Source organism: Nicotiana tomentosiformis, chromosome 6 (genome assembly GCF_000390325.3).
Source record: "Nicotiana tomentosiformis chromosome 6, ASM39032v3, whole genome shotgun sequence".
NCBI classification, from domain to species: domain Eukaryota; kingdom Viridiplantae; phylum Streptophyta; class Magnoliopsida; order Solanales; family Solanaceae; genus Nicotiana; species Nicotiana tomentosiformis.
The window spans coordinates 17,100,220-17,122,699 of NC_090817.1; the positions used below are offsets into that span (position 1 = coordinate 17,100,220).

At 33.6% G+C, this 22,480-nt stretch overlaps 2 protein-coding genes across 2 annotated transcripts; both read left to right on the forward strand.

Moving 5' to 3' along the window:
• The first annotated feature begins 10,750 nt into the window (after nucleotides 1-10,750).
• On the forward strand, nucleotides 10,751-13,340 carry LOC104099057 (peroxidase 27-like). Its single transcript, XM_009605934.4, has 4 exons — nucleotides 10,751-11,039; nucleotides 11,682-11,870; nucleotides 12,004-12,169; nucleotides 12,818-13,340. Exons 1-4 carry the CDS (start codon nucleotides 10,818-10,820, stop codon nucleotides 13,222-13,224), a joined length of 984 nt encoding a protein of 327 aa, XP_009604229.1. The 5' UTR covers nucleotides 10,751-10,817; the 3' UTR covers nucleotides 13,225-13,340.
• A 5,714-nt stretch (nucleotides 13,341-19,054) lies between these two features.
• Nucleotides 19,055-21,497, forward strand: LOC104099054 (peroxidase 27-like). The gene is made up of 4 exons (XM_009605930.4): nucleotides 19,055-19,284; nucleotides 19,979-20,167; nucleotides 20,258-20,423; nucleotides 20,932-21,497. Exons 1-4 carry the CDS (start codon nucleotides 19,072-19,074, stop codon nucleotides 21,336-21,338), a joined length of 975 nt encoding a protein of 324 aa, XP_009604225.1. The 5' UTR covers nucleotides 19,055-19,071; the 3' UTR covers nucleotides 21,339-21,497.
• Nucleotides 21,498-22,480: the final 983 nt, after the last annotated feature.

The window sequence follows — 22,480 nt, forward strand, 5'->3', positions numbered from 1 at the left end:
TCACACTCGAGATTGTACGTCACATCAAAACGAAAAAAAAGCACCCAATGCCTTCCTTTACATTTCAAGGAAACACTTCTCATCACATTCGAATTGTCTTAACACATCCCGCAGTTACATCATACTCATCACAAAGTCATTTCACCGCTCATCGAGCCATAAATTTCACTCGTAGGGATATTACCGAACATATGAGTCCAAATGTACAAGTTACAACTGAAGCTACCGAGCCTAAGTTGTGGTATAAACCTAGTCTCAAGTCCTCCAGACTGGACCATCACCAATACACAGAATACAAATCTTGAACCTCGTTCATAGAATCACAAGTCGACGATGCACAGCTGATACCGAGTGCTCATATGTGCATACGAATGCGTGGAAGGAATTCAAAGAGATATGTTTCAAGCTAAATCAGTTACGCACGATAGAATACAAGAAAGTGAAATTTTCCTAAGGGTTTGGCGGCCTCTCGAAAATAAGTACAGACGTCTCCGTACCGATCCACAAGACTCTACTAAACCTGCTCATGACTCGTGAGACCTATGTTACCTAAAGCTCTTATACCAACTTGTCAAGACCCAAAATCTCACATGTCGTGATGGCGCCTATCTAAATTCTAGGAAAGCCGAAAATCTTAATAATCCACCATATCATTTAAATTTAAAAACAAAATAATTAAATTCAGAGGAAGAAATCTCATAATTTCAAATATAACACTCCCAAAACTCGGTGTCACTGAGTACATGAGCATCTAATATGAGTATAATGATTGATTGATAAAAACCATTGTCTGAAAATATAGAACAATACTATAACTAAAGGAAAGAGAGCCAAGGTCAGCGGACGCCAAGCAGCTACCTTGATAGTCACCAACTGATAGTACTCTGAAATCTAACTATCTACATGTCTGAAAGCGCTTGGATCTGCACACAAGGTGCAGAGTGTAGTATCAGTACAATTAACTCAATAATTAACAAGACTAACCTCTAAGATGAAAGAAATGATGAGCTATGCAGGTACAGTCCAGTAAAAGTAATGGTACATAAATGTAGGCATATTTTCAAGTTCAACAGTTAAACTCAGTACAAGTGAAATAGATTAATACTGCATGATTTGAGGAATATGACATCTCAGTAGAAAGACCTCACATAAATACTGGTCATAAATTATTCGGTCACTCGGTACCGTTTATGGACAATCCAGCCCAGGGGTATTCCAACCCGTATATAAATACACATCGACTGATAGTCAGTCACTCAGTACCGTATAAGGGCAATCCAGCCCTGGGATAATTTATCCCTATATATAAATGATACTGACAAGATCCATGTCCATATAACTCATTACAATACAAATAAGTAAGGCAAGTCCATGCCCTGGGAAAATTCATCCAAATATATATATAAGCAGTAAGTAAGGCAACTCCATGCCCTGAAAAGTCCATCCCGAATATTGATGATCATCTACACTCACTGTGGTGTGTACAGACTCTGGAGGGGCTCCTTCAGCCCAAATGTAATATAAAGCCAATATGGCATATTGCAGGTGGGCAGTCCCAGTCCGTATAAGGCCTGTTGCAAGCAGGCAGCCCCGATTCATAAATTAGTAAAGACAATAAGGCCTGCTGCAGGCGGGCAACCCCGATCCAGAACAATAATAATGCATAAAGCCATTCTGGCCTGTTGGATGCGGGCAGTCCCGATCCATTTAATCATAACATATATAAAGCTAATATGGCATGCTGCGTTGCGTAGCTCAATCCCATAAATATCTTCACAATGGATAATTATTATTGAGTGTGAAATGTATATTTTGAACAATTAATTCAACAGCAGCACGACCCCATGGGTCCCAAAATATTGGCAAGTAGCCTAAACACGATCTTTAATAGGAGCCTCCGCTCAGTTTCTCTAACGCATAGAGAATGTTCAGATAATAACATGATTCATTAATTTTACAACTTCATAGGATTTATTCAAGACACAATTTATGTGGTGTACGTCTACATGTTCGTCACCTATCGTGTGTGTCACCTTCAAACAATTCATATCATACCAAATTAAGGGATTCATACCCTCAGAACCAAGTTTAGATATGTTACTTACCTCAAACCGTGTAATTATTTACTCCGCTATGTCGTTGCCTCGTGAATTGGCCTCCAAACGCCACGAATCTATCCATAATTAATTTGATTCAGTCAATAAATTTTATTGAAATTAATTCCATAAGCAAATACTAATTTCCCATAAAATCCGAAATTTAGCTCAAAATTTGCCCGTGGGGCCCACGGCCCGGAACCCGACAAAAGTTATAAAATCTGGAAGCCCATTCAACCACGAGTCTAACCATACCAATTTCACCAAATTCCAACATCAACTCGACCCTCAAATCTTCAATTAAAGTCATTGAAGATTTTTTCCATTTTCAACCCAATCTTTACCCATTTGAACTCAACACTCTTTCCATAAACCTTATTGATACGTATAAATAATACTCTTACTCCCATGAATCATACTCTTAATCACCCATCATTAACCAAACTCGAAATTGAAGATTATGGGTTAGAACCTTACCTCTTTGATGAAGAACTTGAGGGATTTCTTATTGGATTTCAAGGCTTGGATAAAAATTTGATGAACAAGATACTTTATCTACTTCCTCTCTCTAGAACACTCCCACTTCTCTCTAAAATTATCAGATAATTGCCCCAAAATATGCCCTAAAACCTATTTATCAAAATGAGGTCGGGTTATGAAAATAGGAAAATTATCCCTCCGAAAACAGGTATGCGGTCGCACAATAGATCGCACAATGGGTATGCGGGTCGCACAATGGACCGCAAAATTGCGGCCGAAAACTGGGCTGCGCTGGGCATATCGGCGACCATTTTGCGGTCGCACAATGTGTCATTATGCGATCGCATAATGATTCTGCATCTGACCGCAGAATCGCATTTTTCCAGCCTTTGGTAATTTGGTCATAACTACTTGTAGGAATGTCGAAATGATGAACGGTTTGAAGCGTTGGAACTAGACACATAGAACTTTCTTTTGATAGGTAACACATCTTACAACCCTTCATATAAAGAGAGGTATACTCATTTGAAGTTAGGTCTTGTGCGAACTCACTTGAAACTTTAGTCTTATAAAATTTCCAACTTCTACATTCGATGCCGAAACCTATCGAATCAAGTCCGATTGACCTAAAATTTTGCACACAAGTCATAAATGACATAACAGAGCTATAAAAAATTTTGGAACTGAATTTCGACTCCGATATCAAAAATTCAACCCCGCGGTCAAACTTCCTAAAAATTCAACTTCCGGCATTTCAAGCCTAATTCCACTACGGACCTCAAAATAATTTTTCGGACACTCTCCTAAGTCCAAAATCACCATACAGAGCTATCGGAATCATCAGAATTAATTTCGAGGTCGTCTACACATAAGTCAATATCCGGTCAACTTTTTCAACTTAAGCTTCTAACATGAAATTCATTCTTCCAAGCTAACTCTCAAATACCTTAAAACCAAAATCGTCAATTCACACAAGTCATAATACCTCATAGGAAGTTATGCAAGACATCAAATAGTTGAAAGGAGTGTAAATACTTAAAACGACCGGCCATGTCGTTACAGTCTTCTTTTATAATGGCAATATATTGCTCGAGAGTTCATCGAGTAGCCAAATCTGTAAAGACACCTCAATCTAATACTTGGAGGAAGCTGATGCAAATCAAAGATAAAGCAGAAAATAGCATTGTATGGAGGATAATAGAGGTGACAATAATTTTTGGTGGGACAATTGGATTGGAAAAGGTGCCTTGGCCAAGATTTGTGATAATCAGTCCATCTATGCCAAAACTAAAGTTAAAGAGTTCATCCAAAATGGTTATTGGGATTTGGTGAAACTATCTGAAGTACTCCCTAGTCATTTGGTTCAACACATATCGAAGTTGACAATTGGAGATCAATGCAAGGAAGCTTTTGCCATATGGGAACCTGGAACTGATGGTCTCTTCTCAGCCAACTCTGCTTGGCACTATATTACAAAACATAAAGAGAACGATTATATGGCTAGTCAAGTAAGGCATCCTAATCTCACTTTCAAAATTTCTTTCTTGGCTTGGAGGGTAATACATAAGAAATTACCCTTGGATGATGTTTTATATAAGTTTGGGATTAATATAGTGTCAAGATGTGTGTGTTGTCAAAGCCCCAAACTGGAAACAATGCATCATGTATTTGTGGATAGTGCACCTGCTAAACATGTGTGGTTGGCATTCGGGGCACCTCCGGGCATCACAACAATCACTCATTGGTCTGTGGGGAGGACACTGAGGGAATGGTGGAAGACTAAAAATAAAAATGGGATACATAAAATGTTGATACACATTACTCCAATTGTAATTTATTGGGAATTATGGAGACAAAGGTGCTCACTTAAATATGGAACGCAAAGAACTATGTGGTACAGAAAAATGGAACATCAAGTCTGGTGGATTATCAGAATGGCATTGGGACAAGATTTCCCTAATTGTGTGTTAAGGAACACTTGAAAGGAACTATGTGACACTGTAGAGAAATTCAAACCTTTTCCTAGGTGGAGAATGGTTCAATGGATAAAACCTCCACATGGAGCTGGTATTGGAGGCATTGTGAGAGATCAAAATGGTGATATAATTATGGCCTTTGCTGCCTTTGTTCAGTGTGGCAATAACAACCTGGCAGAGGCCTATCCTGCTAAGTTCGGGCTACAATGGTGCTTGCAGCAAGACCTAAGAGACTGTATCCTAGAGGTTGACTCTCTGATCATTGCTAACATGCTGAAGGATAAAGGAACTACTAACCTAAAATTGAAGACACATTACAGACTTTGCTCCAAGTGAATTGCAGCATATATCACTGTCTGAGGGAGGCCAACCAAGTAGTTGATGCACTTTCCAAGTTTGCAACCACCATAGAAGATGCCCGTTTATTCTATGATTGGAAACATATCTCCAGGGATGCGAAGAGTCCTTTCCAACTCGACAAATGGCAATTTCCTAGTTTTAGGATTAGGAATGACAAAGCAAATATTTTTGTAAGCTAACTTAACTTCTACTGTAAGTAATGGCTAGGATAGTGATTATCCTAGCCTTTTGGGTAAGTTCCAATGGACTGATCACTGATACCACTGATGTAAGGTTTTGGCTGCGGGAATAAGATGCACGTCCAATGCTTGGGTGTAATTTTAAAAAAAAACAAGAAAAAGATATTGTAGACAATCAACCATGGAGATCAAGAAACTCCTGCCCATGAATACACCATATTCAAGAAGGATAAGATCAAGGCAAAATTCTATGATAAACAAATAGTACAAATCAGTACATGGTTTCCACAATTAGCTAAACTTTCTCTACGGATAGCAATAATTGTGAAGGCAATCTAAATCCCTTGGGTCATGCACAAGAATGAGCAATGAATACAGCAACAAGAGAAGAACCATGCACGCCAATTATGCAAGAAATCAGGGAACCAAATCAAGGAAGATTGACAACAAATATGGACCAATAGTCAGAACCATTGGAAGCAAGAAGAACAACTATTTAAAGAAGAGTTGAAGACATTTCTAAGCACGCAACATTCTATATAATTGTCTACCCAACTACAAGGTTTTTATTCTACTCTTAACAAGCATTGTAATTCACTTTTAGTAGATTTACTGTGTACACAAAAGAGATAAGAGTGACAGAAAAATATTGGAAAGGCAGTATGTCCTGAGAGGTTGTGTCATTGTTCGTTTCTTTGGTGAGCGAGTAAAAACCAAAGGGTCGTTGTTGGTGAGCGAGTGAAAACCAACCCTTGTTCGTTGTTGGTGAGCGAGTTAAAACCAACCCTTGTTCGTTGTTGGTGAGCAAGTGAAAACCAACCCTGTAAACGTTAGTGGTGAACATTAAAAATCACACAAGTTGTACTTAATCCAAATTACAAAGAGCTCAAGAGATAACATCCTTGCAACCCAAGGAGACTGGATTAGGATGGTGTCATTTATTTTATTGCTCTCATATTTTATTATACACCTTTACTGTTTGTTGTGAGTAGTACTTGTTTAAATTGAAGTACTAACAGTTTTGGTGCAGACTGTCTCCGCATTAGTCGACTAAGTCTGAAGAGTAGTCGATTATAAATTTAAAAGGGTTACAATTCACCCCTTTTTTGTACTTTCAATATAGTTACCACGTTCGGTTGAGTTCTTGAAAGCGTTACTTGAACGATCTAAATCAACTCGTTCCAAAGACAAAGAGTAGTGATGAAGAGTTTAAGAATGAGTAGCTAGAAGCAAATATGAAGAGGAAGGGGTAACAGTGGAAGAAGCCTGTATTTAATAGGAGACACTACGAACACAGACAGCTACATGGTTCTATGGGACTGATTCAATTGAATTTTTTTCGTAGAAAAATTATATTATATAATGAGAGTAACAATTTTTTATATGTATTCAAATTGCTGACTTTCCTTGTCATAAAAAAAAGATTTTACATGTAACGTGTTTAAGGGAAAATGATATTGTATAGTTACTCGCAAAATAATAGTCGAATATATATATATACAATTGTCTCATACCTAAAAAAATACATAATATTACTAATAAAATCACATATTTTTATAATCAGAAATAGTTAAAGCATATATAAGCCATTACAAAAATAATTTACCAGTCCAAATGATAATACTATCATATAAAATTCGGAACGAGCGAGTATTTGATAGTGATGGGAAGAGAAAGGTAAACTTCCATTGTAAATAAGAACTGACAGGATAATTTTATCTTATTACATAACTGGTATCTAGCTAATTCAATTCAGATTAAACAATTAGTAAAAAATTTATTCCCTTTGTTTTAATTTATGTGGCTTTGATAATACACAAAAAAAAATCTTAAAACTTATGGTTTTAAGTATATCATGACATTTATAAAAGCATATTCAATAATGATTTGAGAAGTTTAAAATTAAATTATTTACAAATATAAAAAGGTAGGTATCATTCTAATAAGGAAATAGTGTCACAAATGGAACCGATGAAATTATTTGATACTCAACCACAAAAGTATGAATTTAATATTGAATTTTGTTAATACTCTTTTTTCGTACAATGCGTGAATACAATATATCTTTAATTTTGAAAAAACCTCCAAGAAGCGTCCGAGTAATTAAAAAAATAGCTCTTCATTCCAAAACAAAAAAACAAAAGCTATCCTACTTTCTTTCTTTTATCTGGTGTACCTTTTCTTGTTCTCTGTCTTCCCATTTTTAGTTAAACCATAGTGTATGATCAGGATTTTATTTCAATTCATTTATCAAGGTATTCGAATGCTAGATTATAAAGGAGGTCATAATTTAGGGGGAAAGTGCATATATAGCTATTATTAGGGATGATATTTAAAGATTAGCCACGACTTATTTTGTCTTGAATTTTTAAACTAAAAATTTTAACTTCAGATAATTCAGAACATTTATGTCCTGAAAATTTGAACTGAAAAATTAAAATTCAGGATGTACAAGCTAATATTTAAATAGCAGCCCTTTAGAGTAACTATATGGTGTTATTTCTCTAAAAAGAAAATTAGTGGGGTCAGAAATCAAGCCCAATCCTTTGATGGGCTCTTTAGGAAGCGCTAGTTAACTACGAATACAGGCCCATATAGTTTCTGCAGGCTCATATATCTAAGATCCTGAATGGGCTCTACTCTCAACACCCATATGACTACCTAAACATTTTTGGATTTAATTAAATACCGAGTAAAAACATTTTATGGGAAAATTACAAGACACATCAAATATTTATATTGTATTTATCATTTGTAACTATACTTTCAACAAATTTACCGTTCGTAGCAATATTTGAATTTTATAGCAAATCCATGAAATAAGAGATTAATTGCTTTGAACTAAAATAAGAGAGCAATAGGTCTTGAGTTCGGCTCTCAACATGAACATTTCATTTTCTTGTATTTCTGTATTTCGCCTTAGTTGTATTCGTTGGGTGAACAAATACAGTCAATACATCCTCATTCATGTCTTCAGCTTTTGGTTATTAATCTACATGGTAGGGGTCGATGTCAAACCCCATGTCATTACAAGATGACTTATATATATAAAAAAAAAATATACAGTCAACACATGTTGTATTCATTGTATACACCCATATATACAGTCAATACAAGTTGTATCATTTGTATATACCCTTGTATTTTGCATTGGTCATAGGGCTGCTTATCGGGCGGATTGGGCGGTTAATTACTCTTAACGGTTTGGCTTAACGGTTATCGACTTTTAAATGTATCAATCCGCTAGCCACCCGATAAGATATCGGACGGATTGGTATCGGTTTAGCTCTTATCGGGCGGTTATTGGGCGGTTTATCGGCCTAATTCAATCTATATTGCGTTTATTAATTGTTTGCTAACCGCCTAGCATAAAAATTCAAAATAGGAAATTATACGTTGAGTCCAAACATACATGTCTGTTAACGCCTACATAAGAATGATGTAGTGTGTCATGTGTTGTAGAGTGAAAAAAGATGTGGCACAACACTGTTGTTCTTCTATTAAACATAGACAACATGCATTAGTTTTAAAAAATAAAAGCAGAGGTGAACCATAGACATCAACTTAAACAATCTTGTTGTAGGGTGGGAGAATAAGCTAAGCTAAGCCAAGCCTGTGATCTTCTGATGCATAGTACGTAAGGGTTCTAATTATTTAGGAATTAGGCATTAAAACTTAGAGATAGAGTACTAGAAGAAGTGGAAGGGTTTTTTGATCTTTAATATATATATATATATATATTCTTAACGGGTTAACGGATTATCCGTTAAGAAAATTGAATAACCCGCCCCCAAACCGATAAGTCGTTAATAAAAAAATTTGAATCCGTTCCCCGTCCGTTAAACCGTTAACCCGATATCAATAAGCCATTAAGCTTCGGTTTCGGTTCCGGTTTGGTTTTGAACACCCCTAATTGGTCATACATTTGATACATATTGTATTCGTTGCATGAATGCATACAATTGTGCGAACAAATATAATTGATACACATTGTATTCGTTGTGCGAAGGAATACATTTGACATATCTTGTATTCGTTGCGCGCTTGAATACAAGTTATATAAGTTAGTAGCAATTAAATAGTAGCTACGGATGGTAACTAGGTAAATTATAGTTACTAGGCTCTAAACTATAGTGGTTTATGAAAAGTTCTTTTTTTTAACACTATCAATAAATTTTAATCTACGATTGTAGATCGATTATTATTTTTGCTAGGTTACTAATTAATGTTTATAAAGAAATTTACCAGTAATTATCTTGTATTTAACCTGATCGTTTGATCGGAGGAATTAAGTGGGCTATCCCTATATAAAAGTTGGGATTAAATGATCCTGTGTTTGGTTGAGATTATTAGTTAAAACCAAGATAACTTTTATCCTATATAGAAGGTGGGATCTATTCAAGTTTGTAATGAAGTTGATTGGAAAAAAACGGACTTCTCTACAGAGAATTAGAATTTCGATATGCTAGTGGGTTGCCCGGGATTCGAACCCGGAACTAGTAGGATGGAGTAGATAAGTTACTAACTTTGTTATAATCGTAGTTATGATCCCAGGATAACATGGTTTTAAACAAAGCAACACATTATGGAGTTGTTTTCAACTCTTCCATACATGGCCACATACCTTTCTGGTTAAACGGTATGGCACAAATATATTCGAACTTCATCCACAACTTCTAAATCCTGAAATATATTTTATTTTTTCTTCTATAAAATTAGGAAAGAAGTATTGAAATTGAGATATTATTTTTGAGAAAAAGAAAATACAGATGAAAAAAACACTACCAGATGTATCAAGTATGCATGTTTAGGCACGATGAACAAATGTAGAAGCTCTTGCATGTTCAGACACATGCCTCGATTGAATCTAGAACTGAAATATATCTGATCTAACTCATGTATGAGGCACTAAAACTTAGAAAAATGAAGATTATCCCAACTTAATTAACCTATCTAGGAAAACACACACACACAAAAAAAAGGAATTCATTCCATTAGGCTAATTAATTAATTAATTGGTAGAACATTTCTTTTAGCAAGTCAGAGCTAGGATGTCCTGAGTGCATTCTAAACAGAATGATTAAATACAAGCTGGAGCCTTACTGATTTAAACCTTTAGAAAAATGAAGATTCCTTGCACATCTCGTTCCTGCATGTTTTCTCTAGTAACATGCTAAAGTCAACCATTCTTAACATTTCTCTTTGCACTACCCATTATATATCAATCTGCTTGAAAAGAAAAAGAAAAAAAAGATAGAAATTGCTAATATTAGGGGCATACCTTTTGTCCATATTTTATTTGTCATTTAAGGTTTTTGTACAACGCTTAAGAACGACATTTAATAGCCTTAATTAATCATACGAGTGTCCGTCTAAACTTCTCTTTATCTCTTTAATTTGTTAAATATCTTACTTCATTAACACTAAACTAATTGGAGCAATAAGATTAGATTTGAAAAAAAAAAATTACTTCTTACTTTTTAAAATGTCAATTATTTAACACATTCAGTTTTCTAAAACGACTAATATTTGAGAGCAGAGTTAACAAGTAATAATTTTTGGCATGTTATTTGAATCAAGTCAAGTAGAATATCATCACTGGCATGAAAACTGCTAAGGGAGTAGCTCTATATCTGATTATAAATACCCCAATCTGTTTCACATACCTTCTACATTGGGAAATACAGAAAAACAAATCAACTTTATTTCCTACTTCTAACAATACAATGGCTTTCTCAAGGCATATTGTAGTGCTCATTCTTCAATTGATGCTTGTCCCTCTTGCTTTTAACCTTTGTAATGCACAAGGCTTGAAATATGGCTTCTATAGAAAAACATGTCCTAGAGTTGAATCAATTGTGAGAGAGACAACTGCTCAATACATATCTAAGGCACCAACTCTAGCTGCTCCTTTGCTTAGGATGCAGTTCCATGATTGCTTTGTTAGGGTATGTTTTTATTTCTTTCATTTTCTTGCAGCCTCTTTATTTTTTTCGATTTCTCACTTGGTATCTAGCACTCACATTATTGGAGATCGACTAGTCCAGACTCGCGCCGTGTAAGAGCCTAGTGTAGGGGGAAATGCTCCCTACTAGGGTTTTTTTCTGTACCAAGGGCTCGAATTTGAAACCTCTGGTTAAGGGTAGAGAGATCTTATCCATCCCATCACAACCCTTCGTATCGTAGCCTCTAATATTCATGCTTTATGATGAATGACACTATTATGTAAGCATATAAAGATTTTTTGTGTATTATTATTATTATATATTATTGTTGATGTTGTTGTTATTATCATTATTCTTCATTTATATGACATTCTTTAATTTCATTTTAGTTTATTTAAAAAAGAATGGTGTATTTTTATATTTAAAAGTTCTCTAGTTTTGAACTTCTCATTGTTGCCTTAACGACATGCTCTTGTAGTCATAGAAATGTGTTGGAATGTTTAGGACCATAAGTTCTAAGATGTACTTTTAATACGTATCAAAAGTTTTTATTCTTAATTTCTTATGGATGAAGTAATATTTTTTATTAGAAAATTGTTATTGGAAAGGAATGTCTTCTTGACATACAAAATGTACTTTTTATAGGGATGCGATGGTTCTGTAATGCTAAACTCAACCAAGACTAATCAAGCTGAGAGAGATGCCATTCCAAACCAATCTCTAAGAGGATTCCAAGTGATTAATGGTGTAAAATCTGCACTAGAAAACAAGTGTCCAGGTGTTGTATCTTGTGCAGATATCATAGCCTTAGTAGCTCGGGATGCAGTTTCTATGGTAAAATCTCAGTTGATAATAAGCCCGTCCTTTTACCCTTCTTCACTTAAATAGCAGATTTTATCAATTACTTTTATGTTTTATCACATTGATTTTGAAGTGTTGATTACATTTATATAATTTGATTTTATAGATTAAAGGACCATATTGGAAAGTTCCCTTGGGAAGAAGAGATGGGAGTGTGTCAAACATGTTAGAAGCCTTGAACCTTTTACCAGCTCCATTTGCTAACATCTCTTCTCTTAAAGCACAGTTTGTCTCTCTTGGTTTGAATGCAAAAGACCTTGTGGTTCTATCAGGTAATTGAATTTGACTTATATATCAATGTATTTTAATATGGTGTTACACCTGTTTACTTGTAATTATCTTTTAGGTACATGATATATATTGTGAATTAAATTCCTTGCATTGTTAGTATAAATTAGACCAGTAAACTCTTTTAAATGTAGTAAGATATAACACATTACTCAGTCTCATTATTTACTAGACTTGGTCAGATGTTCCAATTAATTAGGTGCATGAATGAGCATTGTACACTTGGTGCATACAAAAAACTTTCCCACTAATTCTGAGATTATAATTCTGGTACGGTTGGTCAACCGATTAATGTGGCTTATGGGGTACAACAATTATTAGAAAATAATTGAGTTAGAGTTTTAGATATGAGTGCTACATACGGTCTAACGAGAGGAGTGTAAGTGATTGAGACAGGAGCTCCTATAAATGTTCTGGTCGGGAGAGCGACTCTGCGATAAATTTTTAACGTGCTCGGAGAGCCTGCTGAAAATTTAGGGCTTCTAGCTTATACACTTATATTAACTTGTACTATATATAGTTAGTCAGTGTCCAATTCTATTAGGTTACTAATTTATGCTTATCATATAACTTTTCTTGTAATTACTTTATAACTCATGACCTAATTGTGTAAATATTTTTATTGTTGTCAGGAGGACATACCATTGGAACTTCTCATTGTTTCGCTTTCACAAACAGAATGTACAATTTCACAGGCAATGGTGATGCTGATCCAACAATGGATCCAAACTACATTGCTCGTTTGAAGCTAAAATGCAGTCCAACTGATGTGACAACACTTGTAGAAATGGATCCAGGAAGTTTCAAAACTTTTGATGAAAAATATTACACAATTGTGGCTAATAGGAGAGGGCTTTTTCAATCTGATTCTGCACTTCTTGATGATATTGAGACCAAAGCTTATGTTAAACGTCAAGCTCTTACCCATGGTAAAACATTTTTCAAAGATTTTGGTAAATCTATGGTGAAAATGGGCAAGATTGGTGTCCTGACTGGTCAAGCTGGTGAAATCAGGAAACATTGTGATTTTGTTAATTAATTAATCAGCTCTTGTTTTGTAATAATCTTCATACATGTAATTCTTGTGAATTACATGTGGCTTTTTGACTTTTCACGATGTTATATGGATTTATAAATAAAGGTTTTTACATGTTATTTGAGGCTTTCTTTAATATTTTTTCAATATTAGAATGGTTTCCTTTTGTAACATTAAATAACAAAAGATTTCCACGATTCTAATCAGCACAACATTAAAGAGGAACATGGTCAATCAACACCAATGCAAATTTGAGACTTTGGATCGATGTAATCGCTTCATACAGACTTGTGGCTTTTGCACAAAAACTAAAGAGAAATTAAATCATAGCTTCATTGACATTTCTTAACATGATCATCTAAACTTTTAATCAAACTTGAGAAGTGTGAAATGGCCGAAGGGTACCGTAAGGCTGGTGAAGCCATTGCCTTAGGCCCCAAAATACTTAATTTTTATAATTATTATTAAAAAGACATTTTAAAGTTTAATATTTTTTAGTTTGGTTGAGGTTGTATAGATGAGTGAGTCAATGACAGTAAATTTTCTCTCATTAATAAGTATATTTACCTACTTCTTCAATTCTAATTTTTCATTCTCTATGTATATGTCTTTCTTTTTTATGTTTTTTGATACTTCACTTTCTAATTTTGACTATGTTCCTAAATTAGCTATTTTCTTTTATCATCTTTGACTGATCAAAAAATAAGTTTTTTTTGTGTCTTATTATTGTTTGAAATTTATCAAAAGGTTTAAGATGCCTTTTAATATAGTTTGACTTTAAGCCCCAACACCGTTGATCCGCATCTCATGTGAATGCATAAACTATAGAGATAATAGGTGTATAATAAGCAATACATAAATTTTTTTACAACTTGTTTGGATTATTGTTACATATCATTTTATAATGTATCGTATTGTATTGTACTGAATTGTATTGTACATAGTTTAATGAACACAATATTTGGATAGATTATATTATTTACCGTCGTTTCTTTGTGTTACATACTAACAATATGAAAAATAAACTTGCAACATTACTAAGAAAAAATAGGATACATAGTAGCACTATTATATAAAAAAATAAGACAAGGGATAAAATATGATTATATAATAATAAGGAAGGCAAGATGAGAGAAAAAAGTAAGGAAACGACGCCACCACACCAAATCTGTGATTCCATAAAGTGGCACTTTTTGTCGTTACGTAACGGTAGATTTAACGATATACAATAAAATTTAAGTAACAATCAAAACAAACATTATATTTAAAGTAATAATACAATGTAATACAATAGGGTAACAACCATCCAAACAAGTTGTTAGTAACCTAAAAAATTATGTGGCAATAAGCAATAGTGCATTACTTACCATCACCAATCACCACTCACAGAAAGCTAGTTTTTCCGGAACCAGCGATCAGTTTACATATATACAAAAAGGTAAAGAAACTCTTTTGTGTTCATTTAATTTAATTTAGGGTTCTTATTCTTTTATTTGTGTCCTTTGAAATCGTTAATTAACTTTTCCATAATTTTCTTTGGGATCTTTTGCACAATAGCCATCTGAATTTATTGTTCACTTTTAGTGGCTAGTATACATAGATTATATACAGTTATACATATATTATATATTTATTTTTTATTTTAATTTAAATAATTAAATGGACAGTTATTTAGGTTAATTATTTATTTTCTTTTATGTTCGAGCTGGCGGGTTGACTGGAGTTAGGCTGAAGAGGATCCTATTCTAACCACACTCAATAACTAATGGACTCAGTTGAGCCAGCCATTTTTTACGATTTATATCGGTCGGCCTTATTTCTATTTTGTTGCTTTTCAATTACATGTTAATCTTGCAGAAGAGAAGTTGGGATTTCAACTTTATAGATTATATATTTTAGAACGATACTATTAAATAGTTTCAAACTTAATATATGCACATATTTAATGAATTTTTTAATATAAATATAATACTTGAACAACCTATACTTGGTTGCTCGAGCCCGTATCAGGACTTCTACCTTTGCCCCTGAATTCTCCAGTATAAACTTATGCGGTTTCAGAAGGAGTTGATTTCGGACGAAGATAAATCTAAACTTTTAAATTAAAGGGTAAGTTAATGTTGCAGAAGTAATTTTTTTGACAATACATACGAGTTTAAAATGAGAATATATCTTTTAATTTTTGTAATTATATAACTACAATTCAATTTTAAGTTCTATATACTGATGGTATAAATAATATTTATATAATCCGAACACTTAATAGGTAATTGCATATGAATCTCTTAATAAGAATTAATTAGTAATATAATTTAAAATGTTAATTGATCTACTATCACAAATTAAAATTAACCTGTAAAACAACATGGCCTAATGTACAAAAATATCACTTCATAATGAATTAGTATTTTAATGATCCGATAAATTTACAGCAAACCAGCCAATATTCGTTTATACAACTAATCAAAAATATTTGGCAGAATGCTTGACAGCCCCATTCATTGATCTTGTCAAAAATATTTATTTAGACACTTTAACTAACGAGAAATTTAATTTTATTATATGTGAGACACAAATATGACTAATTTGCCGTAGGTTGAAAAGTATAACTTGTTGGCCCAACTAATTGGGCCAAAACAAAGAATAGGTGCCACGTGCTTGTGCTGTGACATCGAATTATAAGGGATCTTAACATATTGTCATTTTTGCTAAGATGGACAAAGATTAATTTTTGTCCGCAGTCAAAATTATTTATATTTGATAGCCGCAAAAATGTATACAATTTATATATTTTTATATATAATATATAGAAAAATATATATACAAATATTAATAATTATTTTCGAATATTATTTTAAAAGCGGCTATACAGTGTCATTTCCCAAAGTAGTTTTAGCAATTTATAATTGTTGTTGGTGTATACTCAGTTTATTTACAAGTGTATAATAAATGTGTAATCAAGTGTATAATGTATACACGTTGATTATACACTAATTAATTATACGCCATATGCTAGCTACCTAAAATTTGTAAAAACTAGAAACTAGGATTCTTTTTTATTAATTATGATCTTTGCTGGGCTGCTGTATAGGGTAAAATCCCCTATTAGTAAGATTGTTGGAGGGGTCCTGATCATGTTCATATTAAAATCTCAAGCAGTTTAACATGCTTTTTCATGTTCTGATGATGTGTCAAATGTGAATAAAATACTAATAAGCAGAGGAGACTGCTGACTGTCTAACAGCAAGTTGGTTTTGTGAATCAATCAACACTGATTAACGTACTCTATATGATTAACATTTTATGTATTAATGCATTAAAACAGAAATAATTTAGAGAAAGGCCAACACTACAAACTTGATAGTCGATTAGTTGAATATGAAGCTTATAAAATATGCATGTGATCACACATTTCTTTCTTATTTATTTTTCTATCTGTTTACAAAATGGACCCTATTATTATGTCTACCAAATCAAAAAAAGAATTTATCAGTCACTATTAGAAGGTCAATTTTCTCCACAACAAATCAACAATTAAAAAGACAAATATAAGATTTTATTTTCATCGTACCGACACAAAGAGAGGGGAGGGGGCAAGGGTTTAAAGTTTTAAACTTTAAAGAGTTGAGAACAGTAGGGTCAATATGATACATTGGAACTCTATGCTTAGGTGATCTAAGTAGGAATTAAAATTATTAGATTACAACTCCAAACTAAATTTTACATAGTTCGCCATTCTTTTGACGGCCTTTTGCATTTTAACAATATTATATCAAAATAAAATTCTCATTTATATGTATTTTCAGCCTGCATGGCGAATCTTTTGCTTCTCAGGTGGTGTAAAACAATGGTGCTTGTATTGCGGGAGATGTCACTCGGACTTGAGATACTTCCCCTGGCTGGCAAGGGTGAGAGTTCATCCATTTGAAGAAAAGACATCGGAGTATACAAAGTGACCCTAATGCTATAATGGGGACAGTCATTCAATTACTCCATTTGAATCCAAATCATTATTTAACATGACTTTTTTGTATGAAACACGAACTATAATTTTTATTTCTGATATCTATGTCTGATTATCGTCTTCCAATTAACCGCTTTAATTTGTTTTGGTTTTTTGGTTCAAAGATGAAATTTTATTAGACATCAATATGCATTGAAATGGGTTTAAGGTTTAGCGTTTAGCTCTAGTCTAACCCCATGCTGGCTTTCGAATTACTTTCAACAACTAAGAGCTGCATCCTACAAACTACATAGTGATGCTCGCTTGAGCATATATAACTACTAGAAATTCGAAAAAAACCGACCAAGGTCGACCGATCAATTTTGGTCGGTCAAAAAACCGACCAAAGTTGGTCGGTTTTTCAAATTTTTTTTTTTTTTTTACGAAACCGACCAACTTTGGTCGGTTTTCTTTGGCGCAAAAATGCGGGAAACTATTTTTGAGTCCCGCGAAATTTATGTTTCAAGAAACCGACCAACTTTGGTCGGTTTTTTAATTAAAATAAATAAAAATTAATATTAAAAAAACCGACCAAAATTGGTCGGTTAATTCGGCGGGTCATTTAAAAAAACCGACCAACTTTGGTCGGTAATTTTACTTTTTAATAAAACCGACCAACTTTGGTCGGTTATTTTCGTGCGAAAATACAATTAAAGAGTATAAATCAAATAAAAGACAGTCTTAAAACAAAATGTACCAATGGTCTAGTGGTAGAATAGTATCCTGCCACAGTATAGACCCCGGTTTGATTCCCAGATGGTGAATCTTTTTATTACATAATTAAAATACCGACCAACTTTGGTCGGAAAAAACCGACCAACTTTGGTCGGTTTTCTTTGCAATATTTTTTTTTTTTGAATTTAATTGACCGACCAAAGTTGGTCGGTAATTTCCGACCAACTTTGGTCGGTATTCCTTACCGACCACAAAAATACCGTCCACAGGTAAATGGTCGCATTTTGGTCGGTTTTTGGCCATTACCGACCAACGTTGGTCGGTTTTTACCGAATTTCTAGTAGTGACATATATATATATATATATATATATATATATATATATATAAGTAGTAAAGGAAAAATAAACACTATATTAAAAAAAGCCATTCATCCAGATTATACTGGCATGTGTTCATGGGAGTTTGGCATTAAACCCTATATATATATATATATATGATATAATGTAACTTTTTATATTGAGTTACTGACTAATAGTAATATAATGAATTCATATTAGCAAAAGAAAAGTCTGTAGGCCCTTGATATCTGATTGACCTTATATACTTAGTGTATTGTATTGTTTGGCGAAGGAAGTTTAGCTGAACCTCCTTCCGTCCACCTTGCTTCATTATTGTATCTCTCACGAGATGAAAGGAAGGATTGACAATTTATCCGTCCATTAAATTCTGCTACTTGTAGTGATCCACTTTTAGAAGGCTTTTTATATTGTTCCAACCATTCTCGCTGGGTTGATACTTTACTGAAACTACTTTTTAACAGTAAGAAATCAACCGCGCAATATTATTGTCCAATATTTGATTAAAAAAGAACTATCTATTTCACAATTAGTTAAACTCTCCGTTGTCTTTCTTTCCTTGCTGTTCTTTAATTTCATTTTGTTTTTCTTGGGGTTGTTTGACGGTCTAGTTTGCATATATTAGCAACGAGTACATTAATTCTTTGATTCGCATGGGGTTAGGTGCTAACTGCCAAATATTATAATCCACTTCAAAAGTACCAGCTTACGAAATCAAAGGACTTATATATCACCAAATTATATCCTTCCAATTTAAAAGGGCCATATATTTGTGTTAGAATCATCAGTTATCAAACAAGCAAGTTAAGAAAAAAATGGCAACCTTAAAATTTCTTTTAGTTGTCATTCTCTGTCTTGCATTTGCCTTCGAGCTTGCTAATTCACAAGGCTTGCAAGTAGGGTTTTACAAGAAAACATGTCCAAATGTAGAAGCAATTGTCAAAAAGGCAACAACTGACTTTGTTTCTCGTGCTCCTACTTTGGCTGCCCCATTATTGAGAATGCATTTTCATGATTGTTTTGTTAGGGTAAGCAAGTGATTTATTGCCTTACTTATCATCTCTGCATATATTATTTGATTTTTTTTACCTTCAAAACACTACAAAAGGATTAGTTTATGTATGGTCACTGAATTACTTGCTAAAACAGTAGAAAGTCTCTGGAAACTAAATTTGTCATAACTAAACTTTATACACTATAATAGTAACTTCGCAAATTTTACTCACATAGTAGTAGTACTTAGTAAGTTTACCTGCTGGGCCTGAGGATCCACATTTCAATATGAGAGCTAATGAGAAGGGATTGGAGGTGTGAATTGAGACATATTTGGAGGGAATGTAATGTGAAGATGTTGGCTAAGCAAAGTCTCGGTCCTGCTCCTGGCTTAACCATCCTACGTGAACCCCTACTGCAATCAGAAAGTGAAAAAAGAATGATAACTTAGGCGCGACGACACCTAGAATTGTTACAATGAGTTAGAGCGTAATGCCTTAACATGTTCCAAAAAAGGAAGTATACGGGTGGTAATTAAAATTTTAGTGACTTTATTATTATGGTAAGTAAAGTTTAATATTTTTAATGTAGTTAAAAGATAGTTTTGTGATTTTATTGATTCTATAGAATGATGATGAAACCCTCTAGCTAACTGAACATCATCTAACTAACAAAGTTCCAAATAAACAAGTCTTCTTCTGAGTTTTTATCTATATTTTGTTAATGTAGGGATGTGATGGTTCAGTGCTACTGAATTCTACAAAAGGTAATCAAACAGAGAAAGATGCAATTCCAAACCAAAGCCTGAGGGGCTTCCAAGTGATTGATGCTGCTAAATCTGCTTTAGAAAAACAGTGTCCTGGCATTGTGTCTTGCACTGATATTTTAGCCTTAGTAGCTCGTGATGCTGTTTCACTGGTAACTAGTTAGTACATTCAGTCCATTTATATATAATTAGCATATAAATGAAGTATAATTTTTTCCTAAACACATTATGGGTTGTTTCAGATTAATGGACCAACTTGGCAAGTAGAGTTGGGAAGAAGAGATGGGAGAGTTTCAATTCTCTTAGAGGCCATAAGAAACCTGCCAACTCCTTTTGACAACTTTACTACTCTAAAATCATCATTTGGCGCTTTAGGCCTAAGTGTAAAAGACCTTGTTGTTCTATCAGGTAAGTTTATGGTTTGCATCAAAATTAAAGTAAAATTACTGCATCGGGAAGATTTAAAGTTCAAGAAACAATAATCTTTAGCTTTTATATTCTTTGGAAATCTGCACTTTTACCCCTTTAAATATCGATAAATTCTAATTTTGGTCCTTGTAATATCTCGCTATAAGCACATTTAACTGTTAATTATTGAAATGAGAACTTTTGATCCCCTTGTTGTAAATCTTTAAACCATTATATTATTTGACAATCCATGCGTTATGTTAAGTTTGTATCGTTACTCTATGTCTGAGGGTAATATATATAATTCTAGAAATAGTCTAAATGTAACATATTTTCTATATAAAGGGACCAGAATGTCATAGTTTTTTAATAAATTAGAGGTATATGCTCAGTCACTTATTACAAGGACCAAAGCTAGAATTTACCAATAACCAAGCTAAGAACCAAAAGCGCTATTATTACTCTATCCTTTTCTTAATACTTTTTTCCTTATTTATTTGATATATAGGTGGACATACTCTTGGGGTATCGCATTGTTTTTCCTTCGGAAGTCGTTTGTACAATTTCACTGGTAAAGGTGATACAGATCCAAACATGGATCAGAGCTACATAGGTCAATTGAAGACCAAATGCAAGCCAAATGATGTGACCACCACTGTTGAAATGGACCCTGGAAGTGCCAAGAATTTTGACACAGATTATTACACTATGGTTAGCAAAAGAAGAGGGTTGTTCGCATCTGATGCAGCTCTTCTCACAAACACTCAAACAAAAGCTTATGTCTTGTCCCAATTAAATACCCCTGGATCAACTTTCTTCGAGGATTTTGGAGTATCAATGGTGAATATGAGCAAAATTGGGGTCCTTACTGGGAAAGCAGGTGAAATCAGAAAACATTGCGCTATTAGAAATTAATTAGAGGAATTTTAATAAGCTATTTCCCTTGCAGAATTTTAGTTTTCGTATCGTTTTGTTCAATGGGAACTTTACGTGCAATTAGTAATTTCTTCTTATTTTATTGTATGTTTTTTACTTTAGTTTGTTAAGCATGTAATTACTACATTAATAAAAGTGTTGTTTCCCTTTTATAACTACCATGCATATTTAGAATTGTCCTTTTGTTTTGCTTTAAAAATATATATATATTAGGAGGATTAGCAGCTTCTACCAGTAAATTTTAGTCATAAGATTCCAAAAAATGACGTTTCAAATAAGTACAAAGGTTGAAGGAGACCTCACAGCTAATATGACAACATAAGATATAGGATTAAACCCTCGCCAGTGACAATTGACTTGAGCCTTGGAATTTGCTCCCTTTCAAGATCTTAAGTTCGAAACTCACCGGGTGCAAACAATTTCTGAGGGCCATCGGACTGGGTAAAAACCTGAATTAACCGTGGTGCACTTGCAGGAAACTCCTTGCCGAGGGCCTGTGCACCCCGGGATTAGTCGGGGCTCAAAAAAATCCTTATCAAAAAAAAGATATAGGATTATTCGAACTAATGACCAGTAAATCTAAATTCACTATCCAATTGATTGCTGTAGGCTGTAGCCGTTTTGAAGCCTTTTTCAAACGAAATAGTTAGGACCCGTTTGGACATAGATTCTCAAATAATTTCTGAAAAAACTGATTTGGATGAAATTTGATTTAAATTGAAAATATGTTTTTTTTGGGGCAAGTTTTGACATGTTAAAAGAAACTTTTTTTTTCAACTAAAAAGTCCCAAATGATCATGATTTGGCCCCAAAAAGGTCTACTATATATATATATATATATATATATATATATATATATATATAATCAAAGAGGCAACTACAGTTTTCTTTCCAGTCTATTGACTTTGTTTTTCCTGCAAATTGGTTATACGCACGTCATAGAGAATATATATCTACTTAAGTACGAAAGAGAAACTTACAAGAAGGAATTAATTGTAGAATTAAACTCTACAATATACAAACCAAGGATCCAAAGTACAATAAATATGGACATCAAGGAGTATAGGAAAATTCTCTCTTCTCTCTCCTGCATGCGCACGTTAGTGGTGAGTACTAACATA